This window comes from Protopterus annectens, chromosome 7.part0 (genome assembly GCF_019279795.1).
Source record: "Protopterus annectens isolate FY-2018-M chromosome 7.part0, PAN1.0, whole genome shotgun sequence".
Classification (NCBI taxonomy): Eukaryota; Metazoa; Chordata; order Ceratodontiformes; family Protopteridae; genus Protopterus; species Protopterus annectens.
In genome coordinates this window covers 1,676,298,337-1,676,316,004 of record NC_056739.1, presented here as the reverse complement: position 1 = coordinate 1,676,316,004, position 17,668 = coordinate 1,676,298,337, and the positions used below count along the sequence as shown (strand labels likewise).

At 40.3% G+C, this 17,668-nt stretch overlaps 1 protein-coding gene across 1 annotated transcript in view; it reads left to right on the top strand.

Moving 5' to 3' along the window:
• Nucleotides 1-17,668, top strand: part of ACY1 (aminoacylase 1) — a 1,669,107-nt gene that overhangs the window by 144,323 nt on the left and 1,507,116 nt on the right. The window contains exon 2 of the mRNA XM_044078190.1: nt 16,411-16,565. Coding sequence (XP_043934125.1) covers nt 16,454-16,565 — 112 coding nt within the window. The 5' untranslated portion in view covers nt 16,411-16,453. The remainder of the gene's footprint in view (nt 1-16,410; nt 16,566-17,668) is intronic.

The window sequence follows — 17,668 nt, the reverse complement described above, 5'->3', positions numbered from 1 at the left end:
GAGTATAAGCAAAAAGAAAGGGAAAGAAGAATCCTAAGTGAAAGACCTGCTCCGGTAGAGTTTTTAGTTGAATCTGGAGCAGAAGCTGCTGTTAAGTGAGGGACAATTAGTAGGACATATACAATTGCATGAAAATTATAATCAGTCAGAGTAGGTCAGAAAAGATTGGGAAGAAAGACTGGAAAAACAATTTACAAGGGAACAAATATGTGGACATATGACTTCCAAGTATGTAACAAAGTCCAGAAGACTTAGGATTTTTAGCTTGGAAGTGTTTGCATAGGTATTTTACACCCCAAACAGACATCAAAGATTTTTCCTCGGGTGGATATCAAATGTTAGAGGTGTGATAGGAGATAAACTTAACCGGGAACACATATTTTGGGAGTGTAACGAGTTGACAAATTTTTGAAAATTCCATGTAGACTTCTCTGTCAGAAATATTGGGAGAACAAATGGCTGTAAGTAAAGAAATGATTCTTTTGAGCTGGGAAACAGGATCTGAATACCTAGATGTGGTAAGGCCGTGTTAAGTTTAATTCTGTTGGCTGCCAAAAAAAAAAAAAAACAGTTACTAGAAAATGGAAAACAGAGTGTAAATCTTCTGTGTATATTAAGTACTGAATACTGTAAAAGCAATAAAAGGAGTAGAACAGGGGTCTTTAGAAAAGTGGAGGAGCATATTACAGAGAAATAAATGGAATATGTGGGAACAAAACATGCAGAATAATGTTCAGGATGAGAGTAAGGTTTAAGAGAAAGCAGGAATTCAGCATATTATATAATGCTGGACTGATGTAAAGAAAGGAGCATGATGTATAATGTATGTAAATGTAAAAAAAAAAGTTAATATGGTTTGTTTTCATTTCTATAAATGTTTGTGAGCCTATGTTAAGTGATAATTTAATGAACGTGCTTAAAAGAGCATACTAATCACGGCATTGATGAACTGCTTAAAAATAATAAAATGCTGAAATCCACAGCTAGTATGACAGATCTGAAGGGTGAATAGGTTTTTGCTGCTGATTGATACAGTGTTAGTGAGACACATAGAATGAGGAAATATGATTATTGAAAAGGACAGCAAATGACAGTGGGAGGGGGTGGATGTGTCTACATACAGTGACTTAAGTTGGATGTATTTATACTGGAGGACAAAGAGAGTAACAGAAAAACATACTAAAGAGACACAACACCAAAATAGAGCATGGTTTGGTTAAAATTCAAAAGGAAAGATATATGTTATTTCCACACAGACTGTGATGTGAGAAAATATTTTTTCCATTCTTTTTGAGAAAGTGTGGTGGCAACTCGGAATGCTGAGTTTGCGACAGTCTTGTTTCTGTGTTAAGAGTTGACTGCAAATTGCTACAGGATTAGTTAGTGGTAAAAGGTTCATAGGTGATTACTAGGCTGACAACCCAGGGAGGGCTTTTTAAGCCTGATCAGGCTTCCCAAATGTATCTGATGGTTTGATACCCCAGGGTTATTGTAAGGTTTATATGCAAGCTTGGCCATTGGTAAAGAACACTTAGGCTGGGTTTAGTTGATAGATGATTTGCTGAATCATTTGTACAAGTTAAACTGGCATTATTGCTAGTATTGTTGGCATGCCAATGTAATGCAAATAAAATTGTGTTCTGCCCCATATGTCGTTTTGATTATCTGGTTTTCAGGATGTTGGGAAAATACCATCTGTCTTTGTGTTTATATCTTAGAACTTTTTTTCTTTGCTTTTCATGGTTTTCTTTTTGGCCAGATATGGTCTACTTTGCTTTCTTTACAAAAAATGTATTGCCAACCTTCCAGAGTTGAACTAAGAATGAAGCTATTTATTTATTTTCATTTGTTTAGTGGGAAAGTGTGACAGGGTAAAATCCATTTTCAGCAGAGGCCCAGGGAGAAAAGCTTCAAAAATCAGTAGAATTTATCAAATACTAACACTTGATATGGATTGTCATTTGCACAGGTACAATATAAAATAACAAAGTTGTAAAGGTTGTCATTTATACGAGTATAATACAGTATACTACAGAATAACCTAAGAAATAGTAAGATTGTTTAGTGAGAGAACTAAGCTTAATTTGTGTAAATTACAAGAGATGAAGAGAGAGGGATGGAAGCAAAGGGGAGTGGGGAAAATACTTGAATTCAAAAGAGATGAGAGAGACAGTGGTGAGTTAAAAAGAGGATTACTAATAAGATGACATTGTGTCAGAGATTTAAGCGTGATCAGACTTCAAATTTCCGTTTTCAAGTTCATCAAAAATATCCTGTCCTCCTGAGCCCCCTCTTTCAATAAGCAGTTTAACTCATTGAAACCTAAAATGTTTTTTTGTATTAATTTCAGTTAACAGCCATAGCTTCTTATGGCATCCAGATATTTTTTGGTCTGTCTGCCTTAACAAAGTTACCAATTAATAATAGGCAATATTAGAAAGTGCAAGGTGTAATTAACACAATTATACTGAGATTGTTAATTTTAGATGCTTTGCAGTAGAGAAATTAACCAGTATTAATATTTTCATGTTTGCGTTCATATTTTCATAACTGAGAGACCTACATGTTATTGAGGGGCATATAGTGAAATGCCCTAGTGGGAGAAAGAGAAGTATGCTGTCGATGTGCAATTTTAATATACGATACTGGAGATATTGGTACTTATTTGCTTGTAATTTTGAAAATATGAAAGATTTCCATATTTACTTATTATTTCTAAAAGTGAGTTACTTATAAACTATAGGACATCAGATGAAACCTTAGATGATGTTGAAGAAAACTGTGATTGATATTTGCACTCCACATTACACATCTGGAAAGGTATACTTGATTATTTATATTAAATATATAAATAATCATAAGTCTTCATATTTCTACTCTTATGTGAAAACTTATGTCTGGCTAACCAAAGTTAAGTTGACAAAAAACATCTACATTGTAGATTTTCCAAGATATGACACTTTGTGAAACATAAGAAAAAATACCATTCTGGGCTTGTATGCATAATAATGTATTGCAGCATTGATATAAAGACCGACTCTACTGACTATTATCAATGCAAAGAAGACTTTTTAATGATTTTCCGTTTGCACCACTGTAATAGCTTGTATTGTTCTTAAAATGTTTACATTCTTTTGTATTATGCTTTTTAAGTTGATTTCCCAGAAGATGCTTTGGAATGTAAGTATGTGCGTAGGCTGCTAGAAGTGTGCCATTCCACATCACACAGGTATTAATGAGTTAAGAAACAAGATGCAAATAAACTGGATCTTAGAAAGCAATGGCAAGGAGGATCCAAAAAAAGGAAGGCCTCCAAAAATCAAGGACAGTCTTACCAGTCAGCATGACTGCCTTTTCAGGCAACTTCGCCATATCCCTGAGACTTCATCTTCCCCTGTGGTATCCAATTGTGACAGATAAATGGGTTTGAAATGTAATTCAGCAAGGGTACACTGGGCAATGTGAATCCCCCCAATGTTTCAGGGGAATCTTCCTTGTCCTGTGAACCAAGTCTCCTTGTTTCCTCCTGCCGTGCATCAGATGAGTGCACAAGGTGTAATAGAACCAGTGACCCCCGCCCAGCAGATGGGAAAGGTTTTTAGTTAAGATTTTTCTGGTACCAAGGAAGGATCCTGGAGGCCTTTGCCAGATCTTTCCTTTCTAAATCTCTTTGTTAAGTTTCCAAAGTTCAGAATACTTTCCCCTTTATAGGTAGGTACTAGGCTGTCGGCCCAAGTGCCTATGTAAGCCTAGCCAACAAGGTTCCCTGGCTTACGCCACCCAAGAAAGTTATTTTCCTGTGCCACTGTCGAGCAGAGACACAGAAGTGATCCCCAGAGTGTAGTTCCTATTTCCCATCCACTCATCAATATTTTTCTTGAAGAGTGCTAATGAAGAACTTTGCTTGACATAAATGGGTAGCCTGTTCCAGAGTATGGGAAGTCCCTGGGACAGGAATCTATCCCTCCAGCATGTCCTGTTTATTGTGGTGACAAGGTTTAGGTCCCTAGAGCATGTAACTCGGAGGGATTGGGATTTCTTTAGGTGTAGCATGTCCAACAGCTCTGGGTTTGACATAGCTTTATATGTTAGACGATATGCTATGGAGTAAAGCTGGAGTTTTTTGAGGTGGTCAGTGTAGGGCATTTGTTTGAGGCCAGTAATCCTCTTTGTGAGTTACTTCTGTGGCATTTCCAGCTGCTGCAGATGTCTTGTGAGGTACATTCCAAAAGGGGCATTGTACTCTATAGTGGGTCTAATGACTGTCTAGTAGAGGGGAACAATGACCTCTTTTTTCCTGGATGAGAACCCTTTTATGATGAGGTGTGTCACTTCGAAGGACTTCCTGACTACTTTGGCGATGTGACTATCAAAGGAGAGACTACTGTCCACCTGGGTCCCAAGGTCTCTTATCACGCATTCGTTGTTAAGTAGATTGCTGCCTATGTGGTAGTTCATGGGTACAGAATTTTTACCAAAGGGGATGACACTGCACTTTTTGGCATTGAGCTTGTGGCCATGGCTCTGACAACAGGCATCTGTCTCAGCACGGCCCTTCTGTAGGATGTCCACATCATTTGAGGACTTGACTATGGCTCCTAGTTTGCAGTCGTCTGCGAACTTCGTTAGCCAGAGGCCTTCTGTGTTAGCCTGTACTTCAGAGAAGTAGATACCAAACAGGAGAGGTCCCAGGACGGAACCCTGTGGTACTCCACTTGTCACTGCTTTGAGGTCAGATTTGGAGTCTGCAACTTTTACAGTGTGGGTTCTGTCAGTGAGCCAGTTGGCAACCCATCTTGTGACGTAGGGATTTATACCTAGTTTTGTGAGTTTAGCTATATTTCCAGAATGGGGGATGGTGTTGAAAGCCTTGGCGAGGTCAAGATAAGCTGTGTGAACCACCTTACCCACATCTACGGCTTTGGTGACTGCTTCAAAGAAGTCACTCAGGTTCAGGAGGCATGATCTGCCTTTCACAAACCCGAACTGGGTGGGATCCAGAGTTTGGAGGTTACCAATGTCTTTGTTTATAGTTCCATGATGATACGTTCCATGGCCTTGCAGACCAGGCTCGTCAGGCTAATAGGTCAATAATTCCCGGGATCAGTGGTGGCTCCCCCTTTGTGGAGTGGGATAACTGTTGCTGTGTGCCATTCAGTGGGCACAAAGCCTGATGAGAGGCTATTATTGAACATGGTGCTTAAGTGGGGAGCCAGTTCATTCTGAAGTTCGTGTAAAACGCAGTCTGGGATTTTGTCCGGTCCCATGGATGCTGTGTTTTTTGCTTTAGAGAGTGCAGCTTTTACCTGCATAGTTGTGATTACAGGGACTCTGCATTCTTCCTGTATAGATATGGGCCCTTTAGGGGGTGAGAGGGGGGTAAAGTTAGCACTGAACCTATCTGCCAGGATGTTGGCAATATCAGTTGGTTGTGTAAGTTTTGTGCCTTTGTGCTGTAACTCAGAGCAGATCTGGGTGTTGCCATCGAGATTCTTGACATAGCTATAGAATACTTTGTGGTTGTCCTTGGAATTAGTGACGATTTTGTTTTCGTAGCTAGCTTTGGAGGATCTTATAAGGGATCTCAGCTTCTTACTGAGGCTGACCAGGAAGCTCCTCCACTCATGGGATTTTACTCTCTTTTGAAACAGTTTCTTCCTTCTGTTGTACAGTTTGTTTATGGCAGGGGAACACCAGATTGGTTTCCTTTTTTTGGAGGATAGTATCTTGGTTCTGTTTGGGATAGCACAATCCATGCACTCATGTAAGTGCTTATAGAGCGCGTTTGTGTAGGATTCAGCAGTTGTAACTGTGTTGTCCATCTGCATAGTTCACCATTTCTGTCTTAAGAAGCATGAAGTTGGCTTTGGAGAAATTTTTTACTGAGGTTTCCTTAATGGGGGGTGGGGGCGGGATGTGGATATCAAGGGTGATTAGTTTATGGTCGTATTGGACCAACGAGGAGTTGACTTCAGGTTGGTAGGATATTGTTGCACCTGGTGGGGGTGTGGATAAGTTGATCCAGGGCATTGGAGTTTATGAATTACAGAAAGCGTTGAGCTAAGGAGTTGGTACACGAGTAGTTTTTCCAGTTAATGGTGGGATAGTTGAAGTCGCCCATTATTAGGGTGTTTGGTTGGACCCTAATATTTTCCAGTACATCAAGAAAAGAGGAGTGGGAATCCTGGGGCATGGTGGGGGATCTGTAGCAAGCTACAATTTGGATTGCAGTTTTGCCCAGAGTTAGTTGCACTTGGATAACCTTGGATGCATTATGCTGAGCAACTAACCTGGAGGTGTGGATATCCTTAATGAATATGGACACACCTCCGTCTTTGGTGTTTCGGTCCAGGTTACATGGTCTAATAGTGTGGTATGAGTTATAGCCTGGTAGTGCAGGGGTGCTCTCTGGAGCCTTGAACCAGGTCTCAGTCACTGCACAGATATCGATGTTCTCCATTTTAAGGAGTGCCTCGAGTGAGTGTATTTTGAGATTTAGACTTCTAGCATTGAGTAGCATTACCCTCAGTTTTTACTTTCCTCTTCCTGTTATGGTGGTGAATTTATCATTTGAACCTTGCCTAAAAAAGGCACTGTGGGGCAGCAAGAGCCTTAGTCAGTATCCGGAATCCCAGGGGTGACAGCTGCAGGCCATTTGTGGCAAAGCATCATGGTCTGTCGACCATGTCATCCTAAGCAGATACTGGATCCCCTTAGAATGACACCAGAAGCTTAGCCAATTGTTGAAGTCAATCATTTTGTCCTTGTACTGCGGTATCATTCTGGGTGATGGCAGAATGCTACCTGCCTGGGCTACAAGATCGGAGAGCTCTTCCATGTCTCTTTTCATGTAGTCCAGGGAGGTATGTCTCAGGTCATTCACACCAACATGGACAATGACAGAGTCATATTTGTACTTGTTGTGGAGTGACCTGAGTGTGTGGGTTATGTGGTGGATCCTGGCACCCGACAGGTAGCTGACAGTAACCTTCTCCTTGTTTAGCCTGGTGAGTGGGACATCAGTGTGCCTGACTATAGAGTCACTTATGACTAGTGTGTTGGGTACGTTGTTTTGCCTTATTGGCTGTGGTTGAGTGGCACACTGACTCTGTGGACTATGTGTCATTTGGGTTTTGTTGGGGGATGGAGGTTGCTTGCGTTTCTGCTTTGGAGGTCTTTGTTGCTTAGGCAGATTATTATTGAGAGCCTCCGTGAATCTTTTTGGTTTACTATGTGTGGATTTTGGTGGTTTAGATTTAGTGAGACTATGTGATGAGTGTGTTGTGGTGCAAATGTTTACCTTCTCGTCAAGACTGTTGAGTGCAGTCTTGGTTGGAGAGAGCTTTACCTCCAGTTTGGCTAGATAAGTGCATCTCTCACAGGTTGTAGTGTTGGGTGGTAGGAGGAGAGGATTGACTGTGTACATGAGGCAGTTTCTACATTGCCTCAAGATGCCCAGATTCATCAGATAGACAGGAGAGAGCACTGGGAGCTGACCCTTGGACATGCCTGAATAAAAAAACATTTTCCTCTAGATAAGTGAGGAAAGTGAGTACTAGAGCTGTTTTTCTCTAAGCAAGCGAGACATCTGATCCTCTGTTTAGCTTTCTTGGTAAAATTAGACTTAAAGAATGCTTATCATTAATTTATAATTTGTTGATCGGGTTAGTCCCACTAGGCCAATGGCCTCTTTTCAGGGAGACCCAAGGTGGTATTCATTCTGACTAAGGGAAATTTCGCCAGGGCACTGGGGAACTTTCCCTTCTCTTTTTAGTAAGTGCCATGGGGTCTTTTGCATACACCTGAACTGCCACATCCCATTCTCATTGCCAAATGGTTCGGAAATTTAAGACATTATTAGTTCTCTGTGTGGCTTTGTATTAGTGTAGCACTTCGCAGGATGCGCAGTAGCAAGTCCCGCCTAAACCCTGACGAACGTCCAACAATTGGTGATGTGTCAGTAAATGTAAGTAATATTCATACTGATGGCGGCATGAATATTTATTGTCTGCTCGTAGTTTACCCTTTTCCTCAGTGTAGTGCAATCTCAGAGTTGGTGTATTTGTTCAGCAGGGATTGTGGGGTGCAGGGGGCTTGTCCCCTGCAAAAATGAAGGAAAAAAATAATAGCACTATAACTGCAAATAATTTTTTTTGCATTCATTCTTGTAGAGGAGCAAGCCACCCTGCAACCCCCCATGTGGGGGGATACACCCCCCATACCCCCAAAACTAAATATACCAACTTTGAGATCATACTGTATTGAGGAAAAGGTTAAAATACGAGAGGACAATGAATATTCATGACACATCTGCATTGCTGTCAATATGCATGTTTCCCATCAGTCACAAAGACCACACCTACATCTGCGTAGAATGGCCTGCGAGGTACTACACCAATGCAAAGCTCTGTCTTACTCTTTCGACTTTCCACTGCAACAAAGATATTATTTCCAAAGTGTCTAGCACCAGTAATTGCTTATTGCAGACTTCAAAGCGTTTACATTTTTCCATATATGGATAGTTGTTTTGTCTTTGCAGACTCTTTGTTTTTTCTAGTTGTCAAGAGTGTTAAAGGGACAATCCATGATTCTAAAATTCTAACTGAAAGAAACTTTTCCTGATACTTCCCAGTTGTCACCACCCACTTACCAAGTCATCATCAACCCTTTTCCTGGTCTCAATTTACTTTATGCAGCCCTGCTTTCATTCTGTCTTGTGAACACTATTAAAGGAAAACTCCACCTTCTCCTACAGTTTAACTCAACTCTTATATTGCTTTTCTCCCTATAATATGATTCTGCCACTGTGTAGGTACCTGAAAACTGCTTGCAATTTATAAAACTTTCATTTCCTCACTTTGGTATCAAAGGAAGGGAATGATCACCCACTGTTTTTAAGCTTAACTTCTCACATAAGTTCCATAGGAATTTGTGTATACCTGCATGACATACCACAGACACAGAGAAATTTGTAGTCAGGAGATCAGGCTTCTGTAAACAAGACAGTGGGGTGTGAATCTGTTTTCCATTGTCTTTACTGCAGAAAGGAAGAGAACGTACACTGATTCACAACTGCTTCCAATGTAGCCATGCCTTTCATAGAAAAACAGAGCAATTAGATCAGTCCGTGGTTCAAAGGCAGTTTTCGCCTCTTTTGACAAATTTACATAAGCAGCATCACAGCATTGAAATGCTAAGCTTTAAACTTTAAATGTTTGTTGTTTATACCACTTTACATTTTTAAGATTACTTGAATGTAGTAGTATCAATGATGTCTGTGATATTTAGAGAAAAGTCAGAGTATCAGCACATTGACCAAAGCGTAGGGAGGGGTTGTCAAGTCATTGTGGACTACAAAAAGATACTTTGAATAAAGGCCTTCAATTTAGCAACTGTCCTTAGTATACTATAAAACAAGCCCTAAGACACACACAAATGAGGGCCATTTAAGAAATAAAAGAAGCAGTCCTGTTGCAGACAGTGTATAAGATGGCAGTGACTGACACTAATCCCATTATATGTTTCCATGTCTGGCATGGCTCATATAAAGCAGACTTGAAATGGATTATGGGAAAGAGAAAGGCGTGAAGAAAAACAAGATCATGTTGATATGTCAAGCCCCATTGACAGCCATTTTGCTGAAAACGTATTGATATTCTATATATTTTTGTATGTGTTTGTGGTGAAGGTGGTTAGACACGACTCTCCGTGTTTACTTTTTATGTACTCGTCAAAAAGCTTATCTTAATTGTGCGGCTCTTTATTTCCTTTATTTATTCTGCATAGCATAACTATGAGCAGTTTAGTCAAAAGAATGCAGTGTAATGAATTCATACTAAATTTTAACAGTCTGTTGATATATCCCCCTTACTCTGCAGTAAAGCAATCTCAGAATTAGTATGTAAAACGCTCACAGGTTGCTCTGTTATACAGCCCCCATTGTGATAGTAAGTTTTGGACTTCATTGTATCAAATGACTCTATTGCTTGGGTCACGCATATCTTTTTACAGTAGATCAGAAAACAATTACACTTAGCCAGTATTCAGAGATCAAAAAACAAAACATGAAAAAATAAATAAAAAAGAAGACAGCATCTATCAATGTTTGAAACTTGCATCATTCTGATGCTTTCTACAGAGCAAGTAGCAGTTTTGCATAGTCACAGCACTTAGCTAACATTCAGAAATCTGCAGAAAATAAAACATGAAATTAAATGAACAGAAAATTCTAGCTAACATTTTAGTTTTTTATTGCTCATATGCTTTCCTGCAAGATCATAAAATTCCTGAAAGGCTACTTTTATGTGAGGATAAAAAGCACAGATGAAACTAATGAATGACTCAATGAGACTTGTAATTTGAGATGGAATTTGACTAAGGCCATTGAAACTTCCTGTAATCACCCCCCCCCCCCCCCCCCACACACACACACACACACCCAGCCAAAGCTGGGACATGCTCAGAAAGCCAGACTGAAAATGTAAACAAATACCAGAATCAAAACAAAAAAATCTGAGACTGTCCCTTTAAGCAGCTGCTCACAATCTGTTACTCAGTATGGGTTTTCGTATCAGTTTACATAAATCTTCTGTCATCCCTTCGTATAGAATTATATTTCTGGGATGTCTGACTCTGTGCTTTGAAGAGCCTTTGTTATGTAGGAACAGTCCTGCCTTAGTTTCTCCTCTCAAAGCTGTTTTTCTGCAAGACAACTTCCCAAGATATTGGAGTACATAGTTTCAGTAATTCTCATGCTTCTCTTGGGGTACATAGTTTCAATAATCCTCACGCTTCTCTTGGCCAGACTCCACATGAGAAAGATCCAGTTGTACCTTATGTCAGTCTAGACTCAGCAACTTCACCCTTTGTCTTTTCAGATCCCTGTTTTGGGATTTGTAAAAAGTGTTGCCCATGTCTCTCATTCTCTGTCTGCCGAGCACTGTTTAGTTTGTCACTACAGATTATGTACACCAGCTATGGGGTTCATTCTCCAAAGGAGTGAAAGTATAAAATGTGTGGACCTCTTGCAACTGACAGAAGTGCAGAAATGTTAGAGAGATTTTGGCAGTGATCAACTCTTTGAAAGTCTTAAGTCATCCCTAGGCCCCAAGACCTCTTCAAATTTATACAGACAACACCACAATGATGTGCTACCTAAACAGGGGGGTACTGGATTGTACCCTATTTGCAGGCTTGCTGTGTATCCTGGAAGATATTAACTCAGCTCATTTTCATTCTTCAGGTTTCATAAATTCTTTTATAGCTAAACTTAATTGCAGGCAAACTAAGCAGAGGCAGGCTAGAACCCCACAAGTGGAAACTTCATCCTGGGTCTTTCAAAAAATGATCCAGTTGTAGGGAATGCCTCAAATAAATCGGTTTGCCTCCTGTCAGAGCAGACACCTAAAGAAATTCTGCTCCAGGATTCACTGCAAGCAGGCCTGCAGAAAAATGTCTTCTCATTCCTATGGAGGAGAATGTTCTTTTATGCTTTTCTACCCTTTCCACTGATATCCAGGGTTCTTCTGAAGATCCAGTAGTACTTTTCAGAAATTCTGGTGGTGGCTTCCTTTTGGCTCAGGCAGCAGTGGCTCACCCTTCTTTTCCATCTGGCCAAGGGAATTACCACAGGCTTTTGCACACTCTGGATTTGCTCACACAAGACAGGGTTTGTTTGATACACCCCATTCACTGCCTGAGTGATATAATAGAGGCACTTTAGACACCTTTTTGGAGGATGTGCAGTAGGTACTAAAGGAGGCAAAAAAAAAACTGCTACTAGAAAAATCTTGTATGTTTAATTGGAAAATATTTTTTGGTTGCTGCCACTCCAAGGACCAGGATCCTCTTTGGGTCTGACTGCTTCGAGGTTAATTTGTCAGCCATTCCTACTTGTATGCCTTTAGATCTCCTTCACAACTATTCTTAAATTAAACAACTTTTGAAAGGGGTGTTGCATATGTGTCCACCTAGGAAACAAGTGTCTCCTCTATGGGATCATAGGGTAAGCTTTTCAAGCACAAAGGTTTCTCCCTTTGAACCAGCTCATCAGTTTGAATTGAAGTTCTTAACATGGAAAACTGCTTTACTCATTACCCTGACTTCTGCTAGGAGAGTGTCTGAGTTACAAGCACTTATGGCGAGTCCATCCTACCTCATTTTTCACAAAGGCAGAGTTTCTTTGAGAGCAAATGCTTCTTTTATGTCTAAAGTGATCTCAGAGTTTACTTTAAGGCAGACTGTTGATCTCCCTGTCTTTTATTATGAACCTAAGAAGAAGGCAGAAAACTGATTTCACACTTTAGATGTCCACAAGCAACTCGTATACTACCTAGACAAAACTTAAGCTTTCAGGAAAACCTTGAAGGTAAGAGAAAAGTATAACCAGTGTCAAAGGAAACTATTTACAGGTGGTTGTCTTGTGCTACTGCCTTTTCTTATTTCCCATAATAATCCACTTTCAGACAGAGTTAGGGCCCATCCCACAAGGGGTTTGATTTTTTTCATTGAGTTTCTGGGAAGTGGTGGACTCGAAGTATTTTAGAGGCAGCATTTTGGTCCTCAGGACATACCTTTGCAAAGCACTATAAACTAAATTCCTTTTCCAGTTCCAGAACTGCATGAATCTTAATATGTTGGCCTCCTCCCTTCTTATGGTACTCTACCCAGCTAGCTTAGGCTACTGTGACAGTAATCTCTATGTTATACATAATACAGTTGTTTAAGTAAACTTACCATAACATTAGATGTTCTAATAGATCACTGTTGCAGTAACTGCCTCTCCCTCCAACTCCCTTATTCTGTTTTTCCCTTTTATTTTATCAGGGTGAGGAGGTTTATACCCTTGTGTATATAGTTTACTCTTGGTTTTGTTTCTTAGCATTATTTGTTCAGGCTCTTTTCTCAATTTAATATTTGCAAAAAAACTCAGAAGAGATTAATCTTGTAACTCTCTTTTATGGAGCTCCACATGAGCTCCTGACAAAGTGCAGTGAAGGTGCCCAAAAACTTTGAAAGCTGGCTGATGGCAAGGGATAGGACACATTTTGCTTAGGCTACTGCAGCAGTGATCTATTTGACCATCTACTGTCATGATAAATTTATTTATGCAACTGTACCTTTGTGTACTAGCCACTGGAGCTTCATACAGTAAACAGCATAATATAGTGTCTGTTGGGGAAGTGGCTTAATTACTGGTTCTAAGCTTTAGTATGTTTTGTGTCTGTTAGTTTCTTCAGTATGCCCCATAGGGTTCAGCACTTTTCTACCTGTTTGTATTGGCTTGCTTGCATACACAGGTGAAACTTACTGCTTCACTAGGAACCTTTCGGGAAAATTCCTGCCAAAAGACTTAATCTGTGCCAGAAGTGTGATTAGATGTGTAACTGCAACTTCAGAGGACCTGCACATACACAGTAAAGACTGCTTATCTCCTTCTTTTGGCTTTTCCCGGTTAGGGGTCGCCACAACGGATCATCTGTCCGCTCATGATTGACAGTGAAGTTTTACGGTGTCAGGTTGCCAGCCTGACATTCAACCTTCCACAGAAGGCACACACTCGCACCTAGGGCCAATTTAGAGTGTCCAATCCACCTACTGCATGTCTTTGGGATGTGGGAGGAAACCGGAGCACCCGGAGGAAACCCACGCGACCACAGGGAGGACATGCAGACTCCACACGGAAGGCACCCCAGCTGAGAATCGAACCAGAGATCCTCTTGCTGTGAGGCGGCAACGCTAACCGCTGCACCACCGACAGTAAAGACTGCTTATATACCTTATATATGTTCCTGCTGCATCACTAAGTATGTGTTAGAGTGATTGGGAATTTTAGGGTTAGGGAGGGGAGTGCTATGGGTAGGGTTAGGAACCAGGTGGGAGTGTTAAGGTTAGTGTTAGGGTTTTGGAAGGGCTATGCAGTTCAGTAGGGTTGTGTGGAGGGAGAACTAAGTAATTAGCTAGGATCAGGCTAGTTGGAGTTAAGGCTGTTACCATTTACAGCAAGTGGCAGCAGGCAAGTGTAGTGTGTCACTTGCTACTAGCATGTGAGCACTTGCAGTAGATCCCTTTATGTTCACTGCTGTCATACCAAATTGTGTTTGTTATATACTATTTAAGAATCTTAAAACATTTATTTCACAGCCACAGCATCCTAATGCTACACATTTACAGGAACTTCTACAGAAGAAAATGTGTAAAATTAAAACACAGCAAACTATTACACAGCTATGAAATGAGTGACGAACCATAAGTCACAGTACTATAACAACAAACCATGTCAGGGTGTGGATTATGCTGGGATTCTCTCATGCTTGTTGCATTTATTTAATTACCCGGGCTTCCCCTTTGGGTCAAACCAAGTCAGCATGAGTAAATCTTACTTGATCCGTACTCAGATGTGGTATATTGCTATATTAATAATCAAGAAATAACTGCATTTCTTTTTTACCTGACAACCTTAACCAGCAATTGCTGCCAAGATTTAATAGCTGTAGTTAAAAACACAAAACATGTGTATCTATTATAACATAAAACTGTCAAATGTTAATGTGGCGATGTAACAGTATTAAATTGTTTTGGAAAAACTGACAGCTGTCAGTATTTAAGTGAAAAACAGCAGCAGGGTACTAGCTTTGTTATATGTGCTGTAACTATCCAACTAATCTCTTGCATGAACTGACAACCCACGTTTGAGTACCAAAGCAATTTTCAGAAGCTGGTGGGAGGGTGATTGAGCAGCTATGGCTGTCTGTCCCACTTTCGGGGGGTGTGGGGTTCTTTCCTGCCTGCCTTAGGTTCCCAGTGGTATCAGCAGCTCTAGCTCAGACTGAAGAAAGCGTTTGAGTCACAGATGAATCATCATTTGCAGTAGTAGAACTGTGAGGATGTTTGATTATGGTAGCACAAGCACTCACACCACATTGACTACTGTGTCTGTCATTGCTGTGTGTAAGCCTTAGAATTAACGACAGGCTAGAAAGAGAAAACATTTGCATGCTGTCAGGATGATACAGTAGTGGGATGTTCCTAGCTTCTCTTATTGGAGATTGAGGGGGGGCACTGAGACATGGCAGATGGTTGATGGTAGGGAGATAAACAACAATACATTTAAAAGCATAATGGTCATCAACCATAGCCAGATTAAAGCATCAGCAAGTTCCAGAGGCCTCATAGGCTGCTAAGTTACTAAACTGGATCAGTGATTTAGGAAGTAGTGGCAGTGAGTAAGCAAAAACTGTTTGCAGTAGTGCAAGTTAGTGTTGAGAATATTAAGGTTCTGTGATTTTTAACATGCTGCTTTCTGTAGTCCAGGGTTTGATTCCATCAGTCTGCATTTTTTTGCTCTTAGATTCTGAGCAAGTAATTTAACCAGGCAGTGCTTCTGGGTTGCCCCTGAAAGAGGAAATTTTTGTCCAGTGCACTTACCCAGTTTATCAAACACAATTTAAAAAAAGTTTGTATGTATTACTAGGATTTTTATTGAAAATGCCATATTTGTAAATCATATAAATCATATAAAATTGGAAATGCTCTTTCTTTGCCAGTCACTCCATAACACTAGCTTTCAGCAACCCCCTTTGCAAACTTGACATTTTTTAACTTTAATGAATTTTTCAGATAGCTTTTATAGTTACTGTTTTGTTTACATATCTTTCCTTTACTGCGTTTTCATAAAGGTTTGTTTACTGTTAGAGCTCACAAGGGGAGAGAGGCCAGCAGAGATGGGGCTGTGGGAGATGTCAGATCCTTGCACTAATGCTGAAATTGTAATGTTGTAAATATTCAGTTTACTAATTTCTGTGATAATGATAGGAACAACATCTTTGCAAATTTGTAATTCCGAAAGTTCAGATTGGAATTCTTAGTGTAAGTTTAGGCTTTGCCACTTGCACCACTTACCTTAATATACTCTATGCTGAGATTGCTATACGTCAGTGAAAGGTGCAGTAGATTAGCAAGGAGTACGTTTTCATACTCAGTGTGACATTTTCAAAGACATCGTTGCCAACACTTGTGTACTGTCAGTTTATTGAAACCTCATAAATACTTTTTTTCATTTAAAAGTCTTTGTAAGTTTATGGCATCTTTTGCCTCTTTCTGTAGCTATATATTGGCATCATAAATTCATTATTGACTGTTATAAAAGGATCATGCACTTGAAAGCAATGCTAGAAGTGTATCATTATGGGTGACCTCCGGAAGGAGTAAACAATCAGTGCAGATGGATTAATGTTTAAGAAAAATGTAGATAAATGGGGGGGGGGGGTGCTACAAGATCATCTGGATAAAAATGAGTTTGTTTCCCATAGAAGTGGTGTTTGTTGTATTGATGTAAGATGTTTTTATACTTGAGTGATTCCTCATCCATCAGAGGTTATTAAGTTTTATCTTTGCCTTACTTTGCTTTAGTAGCCAATGTACTGAAGATTTAAGCAGGGCAGGAAGAGACAACATGGAGCCAGAAGCCAAAGGAATTAAGCAAACCAAAGATGTAGAGGATCCTGCAGTCACTCTTTTCAGAGAATATCTCAGAATTCGAAGTGTCCATCCAGAGCCAGATTATGGTAAGGTGCTATTGTGGCATCGTGTTCAAGATAGATGTGCATAAATCTCAAGGTATTAACATTGTATGCCAATGGTAGATTATTTTTCACTTAATGTAAATGCAACACTTAAGGCATCTACAGACTGACTTACTTGGACTTGACGGACTTCAAAGGATTTATGGAGGCAGACAATGCTAGTAAGGATCTGTACAGCAGTCTCTGCTGTACATGCATATCATATATAGATTCATACAAGACTAACTGCCCTTGTGGGCTATTTTAAGTCTAGTTAATTGCCCCAATTGAGACTCAAACCCTGCACCTTGTGTCTGAAAGGTAAACGCCTTAACCATTAAGCCAACCTCTCACCCCATAATTTTTCTTAGGTCATTTCTGTTTTGAATTTGCTTCCAACAACTCAGAGGGTTTATAGGAACTGTTTATCTCCAAGCTCTTCTACAAATCTAAGATACATCACAGATTTTAGTTATTTTTTATTAAAAAACACAGAGATCATTACCAGCAATGGTGACATAGAGGAATAAAATTTTTACCATATTCTAAGTCACCCACACTCACTTAGCAGCTTGGGTGATTCACTAAACTGGCAAGTGTGGATGAGCATGCCCATCCTTGGAGGTGGTGGGACAGAGCATGATACAGTCTGCCACAATCTCTTGGAGAAGGGGTGGTGATGCATATGTGTATCTTTGGACTGAGCTGTCAGCTTACCAAATCAGTGTCTGGTGGTAACCTTTTTAGTGAGTGTATGGGAGTATGCACTTGCAAGGTGAAGGCATTGTGATTTTGCACAGTGAGGGATGTAGCTCATCACACTTGCAAGGAGAAGGCACTGTGAGTCTGCACAGTGAGGGATGTAGCTCATTAGCACTTGCAAAGAGAAGACTTTGTGAGTCTCCACAGTGAGGCATGTAGCTCATCGGCACTTGCAAGGAGAAGGCATTGTGAGTCTGCACAGTGAGGGATCAGCACTTCCAAGGAGAAGGCATTGTGAGTCTGCACAGTGAGGAATCAGCACTTGCAAGGAGAAGGCATTGCGTGTCTCCACAGTGATGGATGTAGCTCATCATACACCCAAGGTGTGGGTAATACCAGTACAG